The following is a 19,672-nucleotide window of genomic DNA, read 5'->3' on the forward strand; positions in this document are numbered from 1 at the left end:
AGATTTATAGTATTTCCCTGCAAACCCTACATATCAGAATCACCATACTAGACATACTTTATTTAAAATTTTAAACAACTCAAATACATTTCAAAACCTGTGGTTGAATGCTTACTCTATAATCTCCATTCACATACTGCCCTAGTTCTCGGTCTCTTTTTCTTTCATCTGACTGACGTTTCAGGCCCCGCACGGATGTGTGCCTGATAACAGTGGCCTCCTTGGGAAGAGGTGGGATGGCTGGTGGATGGTCATCAGGACTGTACAACTGTGGGAGAGGAGGTCTTGGTGGTGCTTCATCTTCCTAATAAAAGGTCAAGAATCAAACTTGCTTAAGTATGCGCCAGAGTGTTATGGTTATTGCTGAAAAGAAGTGCAGTTTAAATATATGCTAAATGGTAAAACAATAAATTGCAATAATGTGTGTGTAGCTGAACTTCTTAGCCTGAACATTTCTTCAGAAATGGTTTCCTTGGGATTTCTTGGTTTCTTGTGCTTAACATTTGTATAGCATTTTCTAAGTGTATTACCTTTATGTAGTTCTTACAGCAGCCTTGTAGAATAATAATTATTATCCCCATATTGCAGCTGGGGAAGCTGAGGTCAAGAGGGAGTGGCTTTCCTATGGCTACCTAGGGAATCATGGCAGAGGTAAGATTTGCATGGGTAAGTACTGGTTCATAGCTTAGTTTTTTAGCCAGTATGCTACACCAGCCCTTATTTCCCCCCCTGTCTTTTTAAAGCAGTAGTAACTGAGTATAAGACATTGCATTATTACAATCAAGAGCACTCTTAATCTGACATAAAGAGAGCCAGAAGGAGACATTGTTTGGTATCAGGCATCATTACTGGAAGTTGTATAAACACAACAAACTCAGTCCCGGCTACATGACCATCAATAATTATAAGATACAGTAGTCACTGACACAACCTTTGGATTCAATTTAACTGGTGACTGAATTGGAGGTTCAACCTTCTTCAGTTGTTCAGAAGGAGAGAACATTCTAGGCTGCATATAAGGCTGAGGAAAAAGTCTGACTTCCAGAGAGGGCTTGACTGGACTAGATGATGAATTTTGCTGAGTAGAAAGTTTGTTGTCTGCTGATCTGAGAGTAGATGACAATGAAGGCACTGGAGGCTTTGAAAATGAAGGCACTGTTTTTCTATCTGCAAAGGGAAACACATGTTACACTCATATGTAGATCAGATATACTGAGGAATCCTCCTGCATAATGGAACTGAGCATAAGATTCAGATATACCACCTTAATATTTACTGAACAGTTTCTGAAGATATAAAATGATACATATAATTTTATTCCTCCTCTAAGATAACTGATATTAACCAACAGCCAAATCTGGTGCAAACAGAGCTGATGCCTGAAACAGTGTCAAATTCCTCCACCCACCCTGTTTTGCTCATGCCAGAGTGTACCTCCCATCACCATTGCTGCCACATCCACCACCTCCTCTGCTTTTTCTAAATTAGATGGGTGTGGAGGGTCCTGGGAGCAGAAGCTGTCTGCTCCCAACATCCTCCCCACCCACCCAGTTTAGAAAAAGTGACAGGGGAGGAAAAAAAGCAGCAGTAGCAGCTGTTTTCCTGACTGCAGGAGTGATCAAGAACAAGATGGCAGCAGTGGCTACATCGTCCTCTAGCTCCACTGCCGTAATCTTTGGAAATTCAACTGGAGGAGGAGATCACCTGAGCCCCCAATCCTCCTCTCACTCACTTTCCAAAGAGACCACGCAAGAAGAAGATGGGTACACAAGAAGAGGGCTGTTCTGAATGACTGGGCAGGTGGTGGTCCAAGGAAGAGGGCAGGTGGGCAATGGGGATCTACCCTCTCATCAGTTTGCCAAGTTCACTATTTGAAGTAGCTGCTTCACCTGCCTAAAAGGATAGCCGACTCTGGGTAAGCTAATGAAAAGTTGCTAATAGTGAAAGGCACAATTAAACTTTGCAAGAAAAACATTTCCTTACCTTAAGGAGGCCTCCGTGACTGCCTCCCCCCCCTTTGCAGGATACAGTGCACATTCCATTGGCATGGCTACATCAGCACTGAAAAACTGGATAGGATTGGGCCCCAAGTGCCATTCAAGTGAGATCTTCACCAGGAGACACAATTATAACAAGTGAATACAGTATCAGTGCCCCGTTTTCCTTACCTGGATTCTTTATTGATTCTATGATTACTTTATAGTTGGATTTATTTGCACTTAAACCAGCTGTAACGTCTTCAATTCTCCATAAATCTTTTTGCATTTGAGCTTTCTCCTAATAAGCAGTAAAAGGTGGGGTAGGAGAGGAATTGATATTGGTTATTTCACTATATATTCTCAATTTATTTTGTTTTAAATCATAGTTTGATTGCTCATTGTCAAAATGTATCCATTATAACTAAACAAGCCATAAAAGAGCACAGGAAACTCTGTCATAATATAACTTTACTAATTCCTGTGCTTGTGACATACTATTCATAAAGGGGTTAAACTGTAGGGTGTTAATATTGAACACAGATGGTAACTAAAACATCCTGCCTTTTATAACCCTGCAACTTAAAATATATGGTTAAAAAAGACCCACAAAGTGTGAAGCTCTATAAAATAGACACCAAGAGGGAAATATAGTGGTTTGGATCCAAAGAAACATGAAGAAAAGGAAAATAGGGGCTAGTGCTGCTGTGCAAAAGCTAGGCAAGAGTTCACACTGGTATCAGACATGGTCCTACCATGTGGGATCATTACTTTGTACACCAAGGTATAATCAATTGGTCTCGATATTGAATGTCTGGGTAGTTGGCATCCTTCAGTCTTGGAAGACTATGGTATCACGCTCTGAATGGTGGTTCTGGAACAAAGTGTCCTCTCCAGTGCGCAAAGCCTGGGTAATGTAGATATGGAGGATAGACTGTTTCCCATGCAGCAAATCCCCCCTCTCCACGTCGCTGAAATGGTCCAATGGAAAGGCAGAGGCCAATACGGTTGGTTCCAGCGGCCTCACAGGAGTTGCCAGAACGTGACTGTGTTCAGCCATGAACTGCCTCAGGGACTCCGGCTCCGGATTTTGCCTCGAGGTTGACTCCTGAAGCCTTTTCCTTAACTGGATGTAGCCACAAGGCAGTGGAGGTTTGGGATCAGAGTTTTCCTTCTCTCAGATGAGCTGCCTTCCCAGGCTGACGAGCCCCATCTACCCGGTGGCTGTTTAGTCGCCTCTTACGACAAGTACAGCCAAACTGAGGGCCTATTCTTATCCCCAGCCCCCAGTGGATAAGAACTAGAATCCAGTTAAAGCTCAAGGCTGTGGAGCAGCTAGATAGGTCCAAAGTAGATAGAGAGCAGCTAAGCAAGCACTTTTGTCAGTAGAGGAGGGAGAAACTCTTCTTAACATCTCTTGCTTTGCCGCTGCAGTCATAAGTACCCAGGAAATGAGACCAAAAGCTTAGCCCTGTACGAGATTAGTTTATGGGGGCATTATCGACTACTGGATCTTCTCTGTGTGTGCGCCATGTAATTATGGATCATGGAGCCATCTTGTGATTTTATATAAATACTGAATTTTATCTATATATTGCTATGATGTACATGCCAATAAGGATTACAACAACAACAACAACAACAACAACAACATAGCATTTTTCATTATTCTGCCTGTGTAAAAGTTTTCATAAGTTCTTGCACAAGCATAACTTCTTTCGATTACTGTCACTTATTTCCCCTGCAACATTACAGCTCTTCCATGAACAGAAGGCAGCATTCACATACATAGGGTACTTTTAGATACAATACAGTATGTCAAATACAGTTGTGCACCATTTAATGATGGGGACCACAATCCCCGTTGTCAAGCAGCACTTGACACAATGCGGACCCTTCACAGGGAAGGGGATGCTCTGCTTCCCATCCTTCCAGAGGGTCATCTGAGCCTCCCAGAGGCAGCGCATGTCCGAGCACTGCCTCTGCAAGGCTCAGGCAACCCTCCAGAGGCAAGGGAAGCAGAGGTCCCTCCCCTCGCATTCAGAGGGTGGGGGTGTGCACCCCCAGACAAACACATGACTACACGTGGTTGTCGGATATGTGATCCCGGTGTTAGCTGGAACAATGCTAAGGGGCGCACACATAAGAACAGCCCCACTGGATCAGGCCATAGGCCCATCTAGTCCAGCTTCCTGTATCTCACAGCGGCCCACCAAATGCCCAGGGAGCACACCAGATAACAAGAGACCTCATCCTGGTGCCCTCCCTTGCATCTGGCATTCTGACATAACCCATCTCTAAAATCAGGAGGTTGCGCATACACATCATGGCTTGTACCCCATAATGGATTTTTCCTCCAGAAACTTGTCCTATCCCCTTTTAAAGGCATCTAGGCTAGACGCCATCACCACATCCTGCGGCAAGGAGTTCCACAGACCCACCACATGCTGAGTAAAGAAATATTTTCTTTTGTCTGTCCTAACCCGCCCAACACTCAATTTTAGTGGATGCCCCCTGGTTCTGGTATTATGTGAGAGTGTAAAGAGCATCTCCCTATCCACTCTGTCCATCCCCTGCATAATTTTGTATGTCTCAATCATGTTCCCCCTCAGGCGTCTCTTTTCTAGGCTGAAGAGGCCCAAACGCCGTAGCCTTTCCTCATAAGGAAGGTGCCCCAGCCCCGTAATCATCTTAGTCGCTCTCTTTCGCACCTTTTCCATTTCCACTATGTCTTTTTTGAGATGCAGCGACCAGAACTGGACACAATACTCTAGGTGTGGCCTTACCATTGATTTGTACAACGGCATTATAATACTAGCCGTTTTGTTCTCAATACCCTTCCTAATGATCCCAAGCATAGAATTGGCCTTCTTCACTGCTGCCGCACATTGGGTCGATACTTTCATCGACCTGTCCACCACCACCCCAAGATCTCTCTCCTGATCTGTCACAGACAGCTCAGAACCCATCAGCCTATATCTAAAGTTTTGATTTTTTGCCCCAATGTGCATGACTTTACACTTACTGACATTGAAGCGCATCTGCCATTTTGCTGCCCATTCTGCCAGTCTGGAGAGATCCTTCTGGATCTCCTCACAATCACTTCTGGTCTTCACCACTCGGAAAAGTTTGGTGTCATCTGCAAACTTAGCCACTTCACTGCTCAACCCTGTCTCCAGGTCATTTATGAAGAGGTTGAAAAGCACCGGTTCCAGGACAGATCCTTGGGGCACACTGCTTTTCACCTCTCTCCATTGTGAAAATTGCCCATTGACATCCACTCTCTGCTTCCTGGCCTCCAATCAGTTCTCAATCCACGAGAGGACCTGTCCTCTAATTCCCTGACTGTGGAGTTTTTTCAGTAGCCTTTGGTGAGGGACCGTGCCAAACGCCTTCTGAAAGTCCAGATATATAATGTCCACGGGTTCTCCCACATCCACATGCCTGTTGACCTTTTCAAAGAATTCTATAAGGTTCGTGAGGCAAGACTTACCCTTACAGAAGCCATGCTGACTCTCCCTCAGCAAGGCCTGTTTGTCTATGTGTTTTGAGATCCTATCTTTGATGAGGCATTCCACCATCTTACCTGGTATGGATGTTAGGCTGACCGGCCTATAGTTTCCCGGGTCCCCCCTCTTTCCCTTTTTAAAAATAGGCATGACATTTGCTATCCTCCAATCTTCTGGCACAGTGGCCGTTTTGAGGGACAAGTTGCATACCTTAGTCAAGAGGTCTGCAACTTCATTCTTCAATTCCTTAATAACTCTTGGGTGGATGCCATCAGGGCCCGGTGACTTATGAGGTCTGAAACATCTTCTCTTTTAACCTCTATCTGACTTAACTCCTCGGTCAGGAGGGGCCGTTCGGGCAGCGGTATCTGCCCGAGGTCTTCTGCCGTGAAGACAGATGCAAAGAACTCATTTAATTTCTCTGCCATCTCTAAGTCTCCTTTTATCTCCCCTTTCCCTCCCTCACCATCCAGAGGGCCAACCGCTTCTCTGGCGGGGTTCCTGCTTCTAACATATTTGAAGAAGCTTTTATTATTCCCCTTAATGTTGCTGGCCATGCATTCCTCATAGTCTCGCTTGGCCTCCCGTATCACCTTCTTACATTTCTTTTGCCACAGTTTATGTTCCTTTTTACTCTCCTCATTAGGGCAAGACTTCCATTTATGGAAGAAAGCTTCGTTGCCCTTCACAGCCTCTCTAACTTGGCTGGTTAGCCATGCGGGCACCCTCCTGGATTTAGTGGAACCCTTCTTTCTTTGTGGTATACACCTCTGGGCCTCTATTACTGTTGTTTTAAGCAGCCTCCATGCACTCTGGAGAGATTGGACTCTTTTTACCCTCCCTTTCAACCTCCTTCTAACCAGCCTCCTCATTTGGGGGAAGTCTGCCCGTTGGAAGTCAAGGGTTTTTGTTAGAGATTTGCCTGGCATTCTTCCCCCAACGTGCATGTCAAAACGAATCGCAGCACGATCACTGTTCCCCAATGGCTCAGTAATGTTTACATCTCTAACCAGGTCCTGCATACCGCACAATATTAAATCCAGAGTCACCTGTCCTCTGGTGGGCTCCGTGACTAGCTGCTCTAAGCCACAGTCATTTAGCACGTCAAGAAATCCGGTTTCCTTATCGTGACCAGAACACAAATTGACCCAGTCAATATGAGGATAATTGAAGTCCCCCATGATTACAACCCTGTCCCTCCTTGTCACCTCCCTGATCTGTTTCCTCATTTCAAGGTCCCCATCCGATTTCTGGTCTGGAGGACGATAGCACGCCCCCAGTATTACATCGCTACACAAGCCTGGTAATTTAACCCACAGAGATTCTACGGTGGAGTCGGACCCACCTTCAATCTCTACGTTGCTGGATTCTATCCCTTCCTTAACATAAAGGGCCACCCCACCTCCAACACGCCCTTGCCTGTCCCTTCTGTAGAGTTTATAGCCCGGGATTGCGGTATCCCACTGATTCTCCGCATTCCACCAGGTTTCCGTTATGCCCACTATGTCAATGTTTTCCCTTGTCACCAGACATTCCAGTTCTCCCACCTTTGCTCGTAGACTTCGGGCATTCGCATAAAAGCATTTGTACACAGAATGCCCTAGGATGGGCTGCTTATTCGCTCCTTTGTCCCCACATCCTCTCATTGTGCCAAACCGTCTATCACATCCCATCACGCTACCTTTCTCAATTTCTTCTCCTACTCTGCCTTTGTATTGTTGTTCTCTAACCTCCCCATCCTCATCCCATAGGGATGAGGAGTCCCGAACTGGATGCCCCTCGGCTCCTGTCAGCCTTCCCCCAGTTTAAAAGCTGCTCTGTTTAAAAGCTGCTCTGCCACCTTTTTAATGTTATGCGCCAGCAGTCTGGTTCCATTCTGCTTCAAGTGGAGCCCGTCCCTCTTGTACAGGCCCCGCTTGCCCCAAAACGTTCCCCAGTGCCTAACGAATCTAAACCCCTCCTCCCTACACCACTGTCTCATCCACGCATTGAGATCCCTGATCTCCGCCTGCCTAGCTGGCCCTGCGCGTGGAACAGGTAGCACTTCAGAGAACGCTACCTTTGAGGTCCTGGCTTTCAGCTTCCTGTCTAAAAGCCTAAATTTGGCCTCCAGGACCTCCCAGCTACACTTGCCCACATCGTTGGTGCCGACATGCACCACAGCCGCTACCTCTCCCCCAACACTGTCTACTAGCCTGTCTAGACAAGAAGTGATGTCTGCAACCTTTGCACCAGGCAGGCAAGTCACCATGCGGTCCTCACATCCATCGCAAACCCCCCCTCTATGTTTCTAATAATCGAATCCCCCACTACAAGAAGCCCCCGACCCCCCTCCCGCCAAGGAGTATCCTGAGTGCGTTTGGATACGGGCCCATCCCCTGGAGAAGGGGTCCCCCCTAGGGGATTGTTTCCCTCCTCTCCAGGATGACGTTCTCCAGCTCTGAGACTTCCCACCCGGGCAGCTGAGGAGCTGCACACCTGAGGTTGGGACGAAGCCTGATCGTCCCCGGAAGTCTCCCCACGGTCCTCCTCTGCCTGCCTGCGCTTCTCCAGGTCGGCCACCAAGGCTTCAAGGGAGTGGACGCGTTCCCTGAGACCCTGGAGCTCCTTGCACCGAGGACACACCCATGATTTATGCCCCAGAGGCATATAATCATACATGTGGCGCTCAATGCAGAACACTGGATAGCCCCCACCCTGATGCTGGCTGTCTGACTGCATAGCTTTTTTGTTGTTGTTGTTGTTTTATTTAGGTGTCCTTTTAAAAACCCTACACTGGATAGCAGCCCTCTTCTCAAGGGAAGAGGAAGGGCAGTGTATGGGGCCCTGGCCTCCTCGCCCTGCTGTTGAACTCGCCCAGATGCTAAACTCTTAGTTTACCTGACACTTGGGGTCCCAGAGGCACTTAGGGTTCCCAGAGGCCACATGCGTCTGGAGGGCCACACGCGTCTGGAGAGTGTACACCTGTACAGTGGCTTGGATTCAAAAGCTCCCATGTGTTATCAGAAGGCACATAATCAGGCGTGAACAGGCAAAACAATTTCTGTTGAGTTCCCCATCCCCTGCAGTAACAGATGTGCACCATTCCAGAGGGTCTGATGACCTACAACAGCAGCTTTTGGGAAGGTCCATGGCACAACAGTAGGAGGAAAGCAGGAAAGCCCCTGTTAACATGCCATGTTCTTTGGATCAAAGTCACTGAAATGAATGACACAGAGAAGCTAAGGTAAAAGAAATTTCACTATATTAAGTGTCTTTTGATAGTGAGTAAAGAGATCCCAATAAAATTTAATTTTAGAAGAGTTTTAGAAGGGCAATGAAAATGTTCTGATACGTTGGGTTTTCATTATTTAAACGCCTGTTTAAGTATGACTTTATGGAATGCTTCATTGGTCCACAGTTTAAATTATCTGCAAGCTGCTTTTGAATCATATAGCACAGGCATATAGCCCCAATCTGGCCTGTGGGGAGCCCTCAGTCTCCAAAGAGCCTCTGGCCCTTTGGAGAGTTGCTGGAGCCCACGCTGGCCTGATGCGACTACTCTCAGCACAAGGACCAACTGTTTGACTTCTCGTACAAGCTGAGGGCTCCCTCCACTGCTTGCTGTTTCACATCTGTTAAGCTGCAGCAAAAGATAGGCTGGCCTTGTTTTGCACAAGGTCTTTTATCAAGTTATCGTGAGACCATCATCATTCATTCATATAAGGTCCATCTCTAATATATTCACATTGTAAATGTAAATTAATTATTTTTTTCCCTGTCCCCAACACAGTGTCAGAGAGATGACGTGGTGCTCGTGCCAAAATGTTTGGACACCCCTGATATAGCACAGTTCTAGGCATATCTAGTCAGAAGTAAGTTTCACTGAATTCAATAGGACTCATTCTAGAAAAGTATATATAGGATTGTAGCCAAACTGTGTATAACACATGACATTCTAATGTATAGTTATCCATTCAGATATCAGTCACAAGTTTCTGTTGCTTTAAAAAAAAAAAAAAATCAAGCAAATGTCAAGAATTGTAACAAAGAAAAATAATGCTTGCGTAATTAGTTCCCAACTAAGTGTTGGGCTGGATCCTAGGTTTCAGTGGGGCAATCTGAAGTGCTGGGTGATGATCAGGATGCCTGACAACAGAAGCTAAGCAGGGTCAGGCCTGGTTAGTACTTGGATGGGAGACCACCTGGGAATACCAGGTGCTGTAGGCTTATACCATAGTCTTTCGAGACTGAAGGTTGCCAACCATTTATTCAATAGATGAAAGCTCCTTCTGAGAATGGATGAAGAGCAGTGCTCATTCAAGAGATCTTTCTGGAAGTGCAACTCTCCATTCCTTGAAAGACCTGCTGATGATGGAGGAGCACTACATCCAAACATAGGATTCAACTCCTTATTACACAGGCCAAAAATACATTTTGCTTCCTTAAACATTACATCAATTCCTGGGTATATTTGGGGTGCTGATTCAAAAAATGGCATCCATTTTGCCCTATCATGTCTAGTTTTGGAGACACGGCATAGCCTCTTTAGTGAATGGTTCAAGCAGCTTCCTCATGAGGAAGCCTACACCATGGCCTTTATATATCTGGACTTTCAGAAGGCGTTTGACACGGTCCCTCACCAAAGGCTAATGAAAAAACTCCACAGTCAGGGAATTAGAGGACAGGTCCTCTCGTGGATTGAGAACTGATTGGAGGCCAGGAAGCAGAGAGTGGGTGTCAATGGGCAATTTTCACAATGGAGAGAGGTGAAAAGCAGTGTGCCCCAAGGATCTGTCCTGGGACCGGTGCTTTTCAACCTCTACATAAATGACCTGGAGACAGGGTTGAGCAGTGAAGTGGCTAAGTTTGCAGACGACACCAAACTTTTCCGAGTGGTAAAGACCAGAAGTGATTGTGAGGAGCTCCAGAAGGATCTCTCCAGACTGGCAGAATGGGCAGTAAAATGGCAGATGCGCTTCAATGTCAGTAAGTGTAAAGTCATGCACATTGGGGCAAAAAATCAAAACTTTAGATATAGGCTGATGGGTTCTGAGCTGTCTGTGACAGATCAGGAGAGAGATCTTGGGGTGGTGGTGGACAGGTCGATGAAAGTGTCGACCCAATGTGCGGCGGCAGTGAAGAAGGCCAATTCTATGCTTGGGATCATTAGGAAGGGTATTGAGAACAAAACGGCTAGTATTATAATGCCGTTGTACAAATCTATGGTAAGGCCACACCTGGAGTATTGTGTCCAGTTCTGGTCGCTGCATCTCAAAAAAGACATAGTGGAAATGGAAAAGGTGCAAAAGAGAGCGACTAAGATGATTACGGGGCTGGGGCACCTTCCTTATGAGGAAAGGCTACGGCGTTTGGGCCTCTTCAGCCTAGAAAAGAGACGCTTGAGGGGGGACATGATTGAGACATACAAAATTATGCAGGGAATGGACAGAATGGATAGGGAGATGCTCTTTACACTCTCACATAATACCAGAACCAGGGGACATCCACTAAAATTGAGTGTTGGGCGGGTTAGGACAGACAAAAGAAAATATTTCTTTACTCAGCGTGTGGTCGGTCTGTGGAACTCCTTGCCACAGGATGTGGTGCTGGCGTCTAGCCTAGACGCCTTTAAAAGGGAATTGGACAAGTTTCTGGAGGAAAAATCCATTATGGGGTACAAGCCATGATGTGTATGCGCAACCTCCTGATTTTAGAAATGGGTTAAGTCAGAATGCCAGATGTAGGGGAGGGCACCAGGATGAGGTCTCTTGTTATCTGGTGTGCTCCCTGGGGCATTTGGTGGGCCACTGTGAGATACAGGAAGCTGGACTAGATGGGCCTATGGCCTGATCCAGTGGGGCTGTTCTTATATTCTTATGTCTGAACCATTCACTAATGAGGCTATACTATATCTAGCCGTGATAGGGCATTTTTTGAATCGGCACCCCAAATTCATATCAAACCACCATAAAGTTTGGGAAAAACTTTTCTGACCCTCAATTTTGTAATCAGCTGTTTATAAAGTTATAATTAATTGTAATTTCCTAATAACTAATACAGTTTCTGTATTAGGTCTGTAATATACTTTAAGTGTTTACAAGCAATACCTCTTTATAAACATCAATATAAATTTTTATTATATGGTCAGAATGTATTAATTCATATTAGCAAAGGGAGAAATTTTAGTACTGTATCTTTAAAAAATGGAAATACATTGTGATATGCAATCTGAGAAATATTGAATTGAATCCCAAAGAAACATTCATGCAAGCTATCTCCTCTACAGTAGGTGCCTGAGCCCCTTGAAAATCCAAGTGATCCTTGGGAATGGTACAGAATGTGGCAGAAGGGGGCTGCTGTGGAAAGGAAAAAAGATTGAAAGTTGTGTGTAGGACAGCTGCATTCTCCTAATTAGATTGTTGTCTCACATTTGGAAGATAAGCCCAAGGGTTTGGGCAAGAATTAGTTGAATGATGAGACTGAAAATGTTGTCTCACCTGAGAAAAAAATGATCTGTTCATCTGTTCTTGTAGGGCTTGCTTCAGTAGGTTTACATCTTTTTCCAACTTCAGGTATTCATTCCAAGCATTTTCCATCTCCTGTTGGCAAAGAAAAGATAATCAGCTTTGCTTTTGAAAGCAAATACAAGGTATGAAATACTGTAGGGTAGACTAAGAATTTAGGTGTGCACTTTATGCAGGTTGTTACTTAGTACTCCTAAATGCACTGGGGTATCTCAGTCACATGTCTTTTTTCAAGGTTAATGCTAGGAACACATGAAGCCCAAGCCAGATTTAAAAAGTCATCTTTTTTCCCCTAAGCCCCCTTCTGTGGGGGCAAATCTTATCCCTCTATCCCAAATTGACTACAACTGCCTAGTGATCGAATCTGACCTGCAAGGCAGAACACAAACATTCAAGCATCTTCTACTAGAGGTGAAAAGGCCATTTAGGCGAAAAAGAGTTAATTGACTTAAACCTCAGAAGTCCTCCATCAACTTTATGCTAATGACATCCCCTCCATATCTTATGTTTGGGGAAGGGTGCAGCAATTCTTTCAACAGGTTGGTGACAATTGTTACTCCCCAACTTTAATTCAATTATCTGATTCTGGTTTAAAAACACTAGGTCAGTGGTTCCAAAATTTTTTGACTGGCAGCTCCCAACCTACTGGGCCTTTGGCCATGGTTCCCCATTAGAGCTTCAATCCTATGTATAGGGCAGTGCATTTTTTGCGAAGATTCCGCAGCTCCCCTAGGAGTCATGGTTCACAGTTTGGGAACCACTGAACTAGGCAACATGTCTAAGATAATTAAATCTGTGGGAACAAAAGGAAGTCAGGAAGTGCCCCTACTAGGGAACATCCACTAAAATTGAGTGTCCGGAGAATTAGAACAGACAAAAGAAAATATTTCTTTACCTAGCATGTAATTAATCTGTGAAATTTCTTGTCCCAGGATGTGGTGATGGCACTTGGCCTAGATGCCTTTAAAAGGGGATTGGACAAATTTATGGAGGAAAAGTCCATCACAGGTTACAAACCATGATGGATATACCTCCTGGTTTTAGAAGTAGGCTACCTCAGAATACCAGATGCAAGGAAGTGGCAACAGGATACAGATATGTTGCTGTGTGCTCCTTGAAGCATCTGGTGGGCCATTGTGAGATACAGGTCTAGATGGGCCTTTGGCCTGATCTAACAGGGCACTTCTTAGATACTTGTTCACTCCCCCCCACCCCCACTGGGTAAAAGCCTTATAAAAAGTCTGACCAAACAACACCAAATTGTTCCCTCCCTGAACCTGGTTCCTAATTAATCTATTCTTACATTCTTATATTTTGATTTTTTTTTCTTAGCTGCCTCGGGCATCTCATCTTTACCAAAAGAAAGGTGGTCTATAAATATTTTAAAATAAATTAAAATATATTATTTTAAAGGATGGCATTTATTACTGACTTGGAACAGCTAACAAGCTGCTAGAAATATTATAGTGCAATATTTAGCAGGATAAGTTTATCTTATTTTTAGAAAAAATATTTTAGCACTCTCTTGACTTTATTCTTCTATCGTACATGGCCTATATATTTAAAGCAAGTAAAAATATAGATGCAATCTAACTAAATACTGTTTCGATACAGCATTAATCCAGCGGTTCTCAAACTACCAGGGAGTTCGAGAACTGCTGTAAGTCCTTGCTGGGGAGCAGGGAAGGCAGCGGGGGCAGGGGGAAGGCAGCGACATGATCTCCAGGATCGCATTGCTAAGGGGGCTCAAGGACTGTCATGAACTTACCAGTTCCTGCAGCAGCCTCCTGGGCGTGCAGGGAAGAGCATCCTGAGCTTTAGAAAGTGAAAGCAGAGCAATCGCGCCCCACGTCTAGTCTGCAATCACAAACTGGAAGTGGAGTATGAATGCTCTACTTTCACTTTCTAAAGCTCTGGGAGCACTGTGGAGGGTTGTGCAGGCCTCCCTGCACCCTTGCAGGGACTAGGAAATACATGCCAGTCCCTGTGCCCCACTTAGCAATGTAATCCTGGGGTTCATGTCACTGCCTTCCCCTTGCCCCTGGCCCTTAAGAAGGATCCTGGATCCAGGGCCCTCAGATTGGGGCATCACAACACCCCAGTTTGAGAAACACTGCCTTAACCCATTTGAACGGACCCGACACGAGTATTACACTGAAGTGCTTAATCCACAAACAATCCTGACTACTTCTTCCAGAATAACTGAATATCTGCTCTGAATATCTGAAGATTCCATGGCCGGCAGGAACCTCAAGGGGTGCGGGGGGGGGGGGTGTGTGTGTGTGCAAATGGAAAAGATCAATGAAAATCATCACTCCTCCCCTTGCACAGCAGAGTTTCTCCTGCAAATGGAAGAACTACTTGGGGTATGCAACCTCATTTTTCTAGAAGCTAACTGCTTATTCACTTGAATGATGCATCTTTAGTAACATCAATTACTTACTGTAGATACTTTGGATATTTCAGCCCGAATATGTATAAGATCCTCCTGTAAAAGTTTCTGCTGGTATGAAATTTTTTCTGTGTGCTGTGGCTGGTCTTTGTACTGTTCCATCTGCCTATGTAACACTTCCAGGACAGATTCTAACTGATCCTAAGGAAGAGAATTTTTTTTTTTAAAAGAAGAAACTGAACAACAGTTTTTATTAAATTAAAAAAATTTCTTGTAGAAACAATAATATTTTTGATATTTATTCCTTGTCTGGTGGGATCGCCATGGTAGGGTCAGTCCTTGTCATCTGGGAAGCTCCTCCTTCTCAGGCAGGCAGGTCAGGTTACAAAGTCTTCCTGACAGGAGAGGCTCCCTCAACTCCCCAGACTGACCTTGCATAGTAGGTTTGGTTTTTTTCTTGGACAGCTTATCTAACCTTCAAATTTTTTCCCCTGGGGTTTTGGCCCCTTTGATTTTTAAACAAGCTGTGAGGGAAAGGGTTGTGTCTGTTTTGCCTGAGCTTCCCTGACAATGATTTTGAACAGATTTTGCACAGGAAAAAGAATAACTTTAGCTACCTACACAAAGTAAGATTATGCATGTCTACTCTGAAGTAAGTTCACTGAGTTCAATGAAACAAGATCCTAAAAATCTGCATAACTGCTGGTAGTTCTTCATTCCCAAGAGACTTGAGTAGCTCAAACAGCAAAACAGTCAAACTGCTTCTGAAATTGAGTTTCAAATGCATCTTGTGGCTGGGCATAAGAGTCTGCTTTAAAGGAGGAAAAAGTAAACAAATGTATTGAGACACTTAAGGCTTTGGGTGCTCCTAAGACTGCTCTTTAAATCTCAGTCAGAATGAGTAGATGTCCAAAGTATGGTTTAAAATGGGTTTGATTAAATCAGAATAATTTAGAAAAAGTCAACTGGCTGCTCAATATTAATACAACTTTAAATCTGACTCATTTCAAAGTGATAAGGATTCTAAGGTGTCGATCCTATGGGGCCCTTGCACTGCCAGAACTAGTGTTCTGGCAGTGTAAGGTTCCTTATGGCTGTTGCAAAAGACAACACACTGTTTTGGAATATAGCCAAGCTGTGTTCATCATCAGTTGTGTTCTGGTAATGCTACCATCATTTCAATATCTTTTTATTCCTGGTTACAGCCAGTTTAAGGCTGGGTCCTGACTCTCCCACATGTGACCCCCACACATAGTGCATATTCCCCCTCCCCCCAGCTTATTGGGGTGGTGGAGGCAGCAACAGCTGTGTCTCCCCACCATCCAATTTGCTCAGCTCTCTCCCTCTCTCTATTGGTACTGTAGGGATTTGGGGAGGATAGCTGAGTTAATTAGCTGGGGGTGATGGTGGTGGCAAGAAGAAAGAAATGCTGCGTGACTCTCAGGTGGTAATGCCTCCTCTCTTCCATTACACTGGGCAGCTGTAGATCCTTGTCAAGGTAGGAGTTCTGTGGCGGGTGCCTTACCTGGCCCCACATCATGATACCAAACATATATTTACCCCAGTAACCCTAATTTAGGGTGCAATCCAAAGAATGACTTTGGCAGGCCCAAGTCCCTTAGGTGAGCCCAGGAGGGTCGCAAACGTGCTGTAAAGCACATTTGCACCTCCGAGGGAGGAAGCTGTGTTGGTGCATCTAAATGTGCCAACACACAGAGGCTGACACAAGCCTCCTTGGCAGCTTCCCCGCAACCGCTTGTGTCGGCGCACCTGCACTGACACAAGCGGCAACGGTAGGCAGGTGGGGGCGTTCCTGGGTGGGGGGAGGGTGGGTGGTGGGTGGCCCCAGGGAGCCGGAGGCGGCGCTGGGACCCGGCAGTTATGCCAGATCCCAACCCCCTTCCTCTGGGAGAACCTCCTCGGACTTGCACTACCTCTAGAAGTGGCGCAGGTCCGAGGAGACCCATGGGCGCAAGCAGCCCTTACCCAGGGGTAAGGGGAAGAGTTTCTCCTGGCCTCTGGCTGAGCGGCTACTGCCAACAAACCTGCATTGGATGCAGCACAAGCCTCCTGGCTTTTCTGCTCCAGCGCAGGTTTGGATTGCGCCCTTAGTTAGATACTGATAAATAGAATTTGGCAGTGCAGTCCTATAACTGAGGAAGATGTAGAAGAGAGTTCCAATTCTATAGGGTGGTTATATAGTTATCCAATGTTGACTTCTGCTTTGAACATTCTCATTCCAGTTCCATTCCCAACAGCACAGCTGGGCAATAACACATACTTGTCCCTGTCTTACATTTGCCCATTTTAGTATTCAAGTGGCAGCTCATTTTCATTCCCTCTCCTGTTCCCACCATGAGCACAACAGTTGAGCATAGATTCTAAAACAAACAACTGGAATAGTTATACCACGCAATGATTTTCATATTTTGATTGTGAAGCCTATACAAAATTAAGATGGGTATATACTGCCATCATATTTACTTTATTTTCCTTCAGAGCTCTTATTTTGTCTTCTAGGTCTTGTAGAATCCTATCCTGCTCACAGAAGACACTTAGTTTCACCTACAAATAAGAAAAAATATACATATGGTTAGGTTAACACACAGGACTGAATTTTGCTTGAATAAGGAGAGCTGTAAAGCAAATTTTTGATTCTTTGTAAGATTATACTTACATCAATATCACTTTCTGCAATCTTGATGGGCTTTGTATTTCGTTCTTTTATAGTATCACGCCCTGTTACCTAAAAGTAAACGATTGAAGATTTTAGGACAATATTTAGACATCTTAAGAGGACAGCAACAAAAAGCACAATTTTGTTTGGGTAACTCTTTAATTCCCTCTGTATTTTAAGACTGATTTAATACTGTATTTATAACAAACTATTTACATAAAAACTGAAATATTTTAGAACAATGATTTAAACTATTTATAGAGTTTTATTTCAGCTGTGTAAACTCTAAACCAGTGGCTCCCAAATTAGCAGGTCGCAACTCACTAGGGGAACTGGAAATGGGTCATTCCCCTTAAGGGAAGTGGCCCAAGAATAGGTGCTCCAACAGCACCGCAGTGATTGTGGCATCACTGGGCCTTCCCCCACTTCCACCCCACCCCTGCCAACACTTACAATATTCCCGAAGTCTGAGTAGGTCTTAAGCAACCACTGCTCTAAACTAATGGTGAAATCTGGCAGATGCTGCTGCCACCACCCAACCTCCATATATTCAACAGATCTTCCACAGGAGCCCTCAACAAACACTTCTAGTATGATTACAGGATATAGCAGGACATGCTGTATGACATCTTGCAGATAAATGATAAATCACTAATCCTATTCAAACTTTTGAAAATTTGTCCCTAATATTAAGCATCAGTGGTCCAAATTCTAAGTGGTTAGGTGCCTTGAGATTTATTAAAAATGTATTTCTAAAAACTGCGTTCATATTCACAAAGGCCACCTGTGGCTATACAATAGATAATTTGACCCTCATCTTTAAAAGTATCATGGTCTAAAATGCATAATCACCCTTTCTATTTTGGCTAAGATCCAGAAGATCCCTTGTGTGAGTCAAAAGCACTCCAATCACACAAGCTCCACCACCGAGCTTGCCATTTTCTAACAATTCCTCCTTCCCGCAACAGCCCCCTGTGCTACTTTCCAGATGGTCCATTCTCAGCAGTGGTTCCTCAGGAGGCAAAAGCAAGTGTAGCTGGTGGGAGAAAACAGGAAAGCCCTGTTTCATATGCAGATCCAATCTTTTAGTTTGCAGCACTGATCCTGCAGGTTGCATCAGCAGGTGTTATTTAGCTGCCTCAATTTTAAGTATTTTGAAAAGAATATGGGGAAAGCTGCATTAGCACAAGTAAGAAGTCTTGCAGCAAAGCTTGCCTGTGTGAACTGCCTTGAATAAAGTCAAAGGAGCAATCCAATGACCAAAAGGGTAGTATATAAATACCAGTTATTATTATCATTATCCTGCCTATCACAGCTGCCCATTCTTCAGCTGGACTTGGCATTAATTACTAGTCGGGTTGAACCTAGGGGCCTAGGATTTTGCAGCGTAATTACAAATAATGTGTGCTGAACCAAGCAGGGTAGCTTTTTGAATTTGACTGATAGTGATTTTATCAAAGTTCAGATGTTTTAAAAGCAGTTCAGGCATTTTTGGGACTGTACCCAGTGTACCAATCACAACTGGGATGACTAATGCTGGTTTGCACCATAATCTTTGAATTTCAGTTTTTAGATCCTGACATTTACTGATTTTTTCATGTTCTTTTTCATTAGTCCTACTATCACTGGGTACTGTTATGTTGATAATGGTCACTTAATTTTTTTCTGTTACTGTAATATCTGGTGCAGCGGCATAGCTAGCAAGGGACAGGGGGTGGTGGTCTGCCCTAAGTACCAGCCTTGGGAGAGAAGGTGTGACATTACAAATGACCGCAACTGCAGTGTTTAGGAATAATACCATCATGCTATATACCGTTGGATGCAGAATTTACAGCAGAATGCAATGAAAAAACAGGAGTAAAATATCTCCTTGTTATCAAAAGTTATGCCCCAAAAAACAGGAAAACAAAAATGCATGAACCCCTATGGAAAGTGAAACTGGGCCATATCATGCATTTACTTGTGAGTAGATGCTTGCCTTTGTCCATCAGAAAGGGCAGGCTGAGAGGAATCTAACGACACCAGAATGGTCCTGATCTGATGAACGCAGCCCCCCCAAAAAAACACCAGAGAAGGAGGTCCCTCCCCTCCAAACTGCGAATGTTTTGAGCCCTATAGAAAGTGAAACTAAGCCACTTGATCATGTTTACTCATGAGTAAGCAAACATGCCTTGGCTGATGGTCAGGTCAGGCAAAGGGGAATGCAGGGATAGCAACATGGTTCCAATCTGATGAAAGTGGAGCTAAGCAAATGCTCTAAAAGCCAGCTCCTCCCCCCCCATGAAAATAAAAAAACAGAGGCTTGAGCTGGTAAGGTCAATTTTTTTCTCTTGTAAAGCCAGGTGGATCCTGACAGTGATATGGTTTAAATATAAGAACTTCCATTGAACTGGGCACTGGGGAGGCCTGAAAATCTCACTGGTTATTTTGAGGGGAGGGGATGTTATTGCAGGCAGGCTACAGTAAAAATTCACTTGGTGGAACAGGGCTGTCTTCCCCTTATTTAATTTTCTGGCCATTATTATTATTCATTTAATGTCAAGACTATTAGTATCGCTCAGTCTCACCTACCTCACAGGGTTGTTGTAAGGACAAAATAAGGGGAGGAATCA

The 19,672-nt window shown here is 44.4% G+C and overlaps 1 protein-coding gene across 9 annotated transcripts in view; it reads right to left on the reverse strand.

Annotated features, from left to right (window-relative positions):
* The window catches only part of PLEKHA7 (pleckstrin homology domain containing A7), a 224,400-nt gene that overhangs the window by 24,492 nt on the left and 180,236 nt on the right, over positions 1-19,672 (reverse strand). For 8 of the 9 annotated variants that reach the window (XM_066640650.1, XM_066640633.1, XM_066640668.1 and 5 more), the window contains 7 exons: positions 17,061-17,129; positions 16,868-16,948; positions 14,435-14,584; positions 11,965-12,066; positions 2,169-2,277; positions 932-1,167; positions 116-304 (listed from right to left, as the gene is read on the reverse strand). In XM_066640650.1, the coding sequence (XP_066496747.1) occupies positions 116-304; positions 932-1,167; positions 2,169-2,277; positions 11,965-12,066; positions 14,435-14,584; positions 16,868-16,948; positions 17,061-17,129 (936 nt within the window). The remainder of the gene's footprint in view (positions 1-115; positions 305-931; positions 1,168-2,168; positions 2,278-11,964; positions 12,067-14,434; positions 14,585-16,867; positions 16,949-17,060; positions 17,130-19,672) is intronic. The other variant, XM_066640642.1, reaches the window with a different exon arrangement.

The sequence above is a fragment of the Tiliqua scincoides genome, chromosome 1 (assembly GCF_035046505.1).
Source record: "Tiliqua scincoides isolate rTilSci1 chromosome 1, rTilSci1.hap2, whole genome shotgun sequence".
Taxonomy (NCBI): domain Eukaryota; kingdom Metazoa; phylum Chordata; class Lepidosauria; order Squamata; family Scincidae; genus Tiliqua; species Tiliqua scincoides.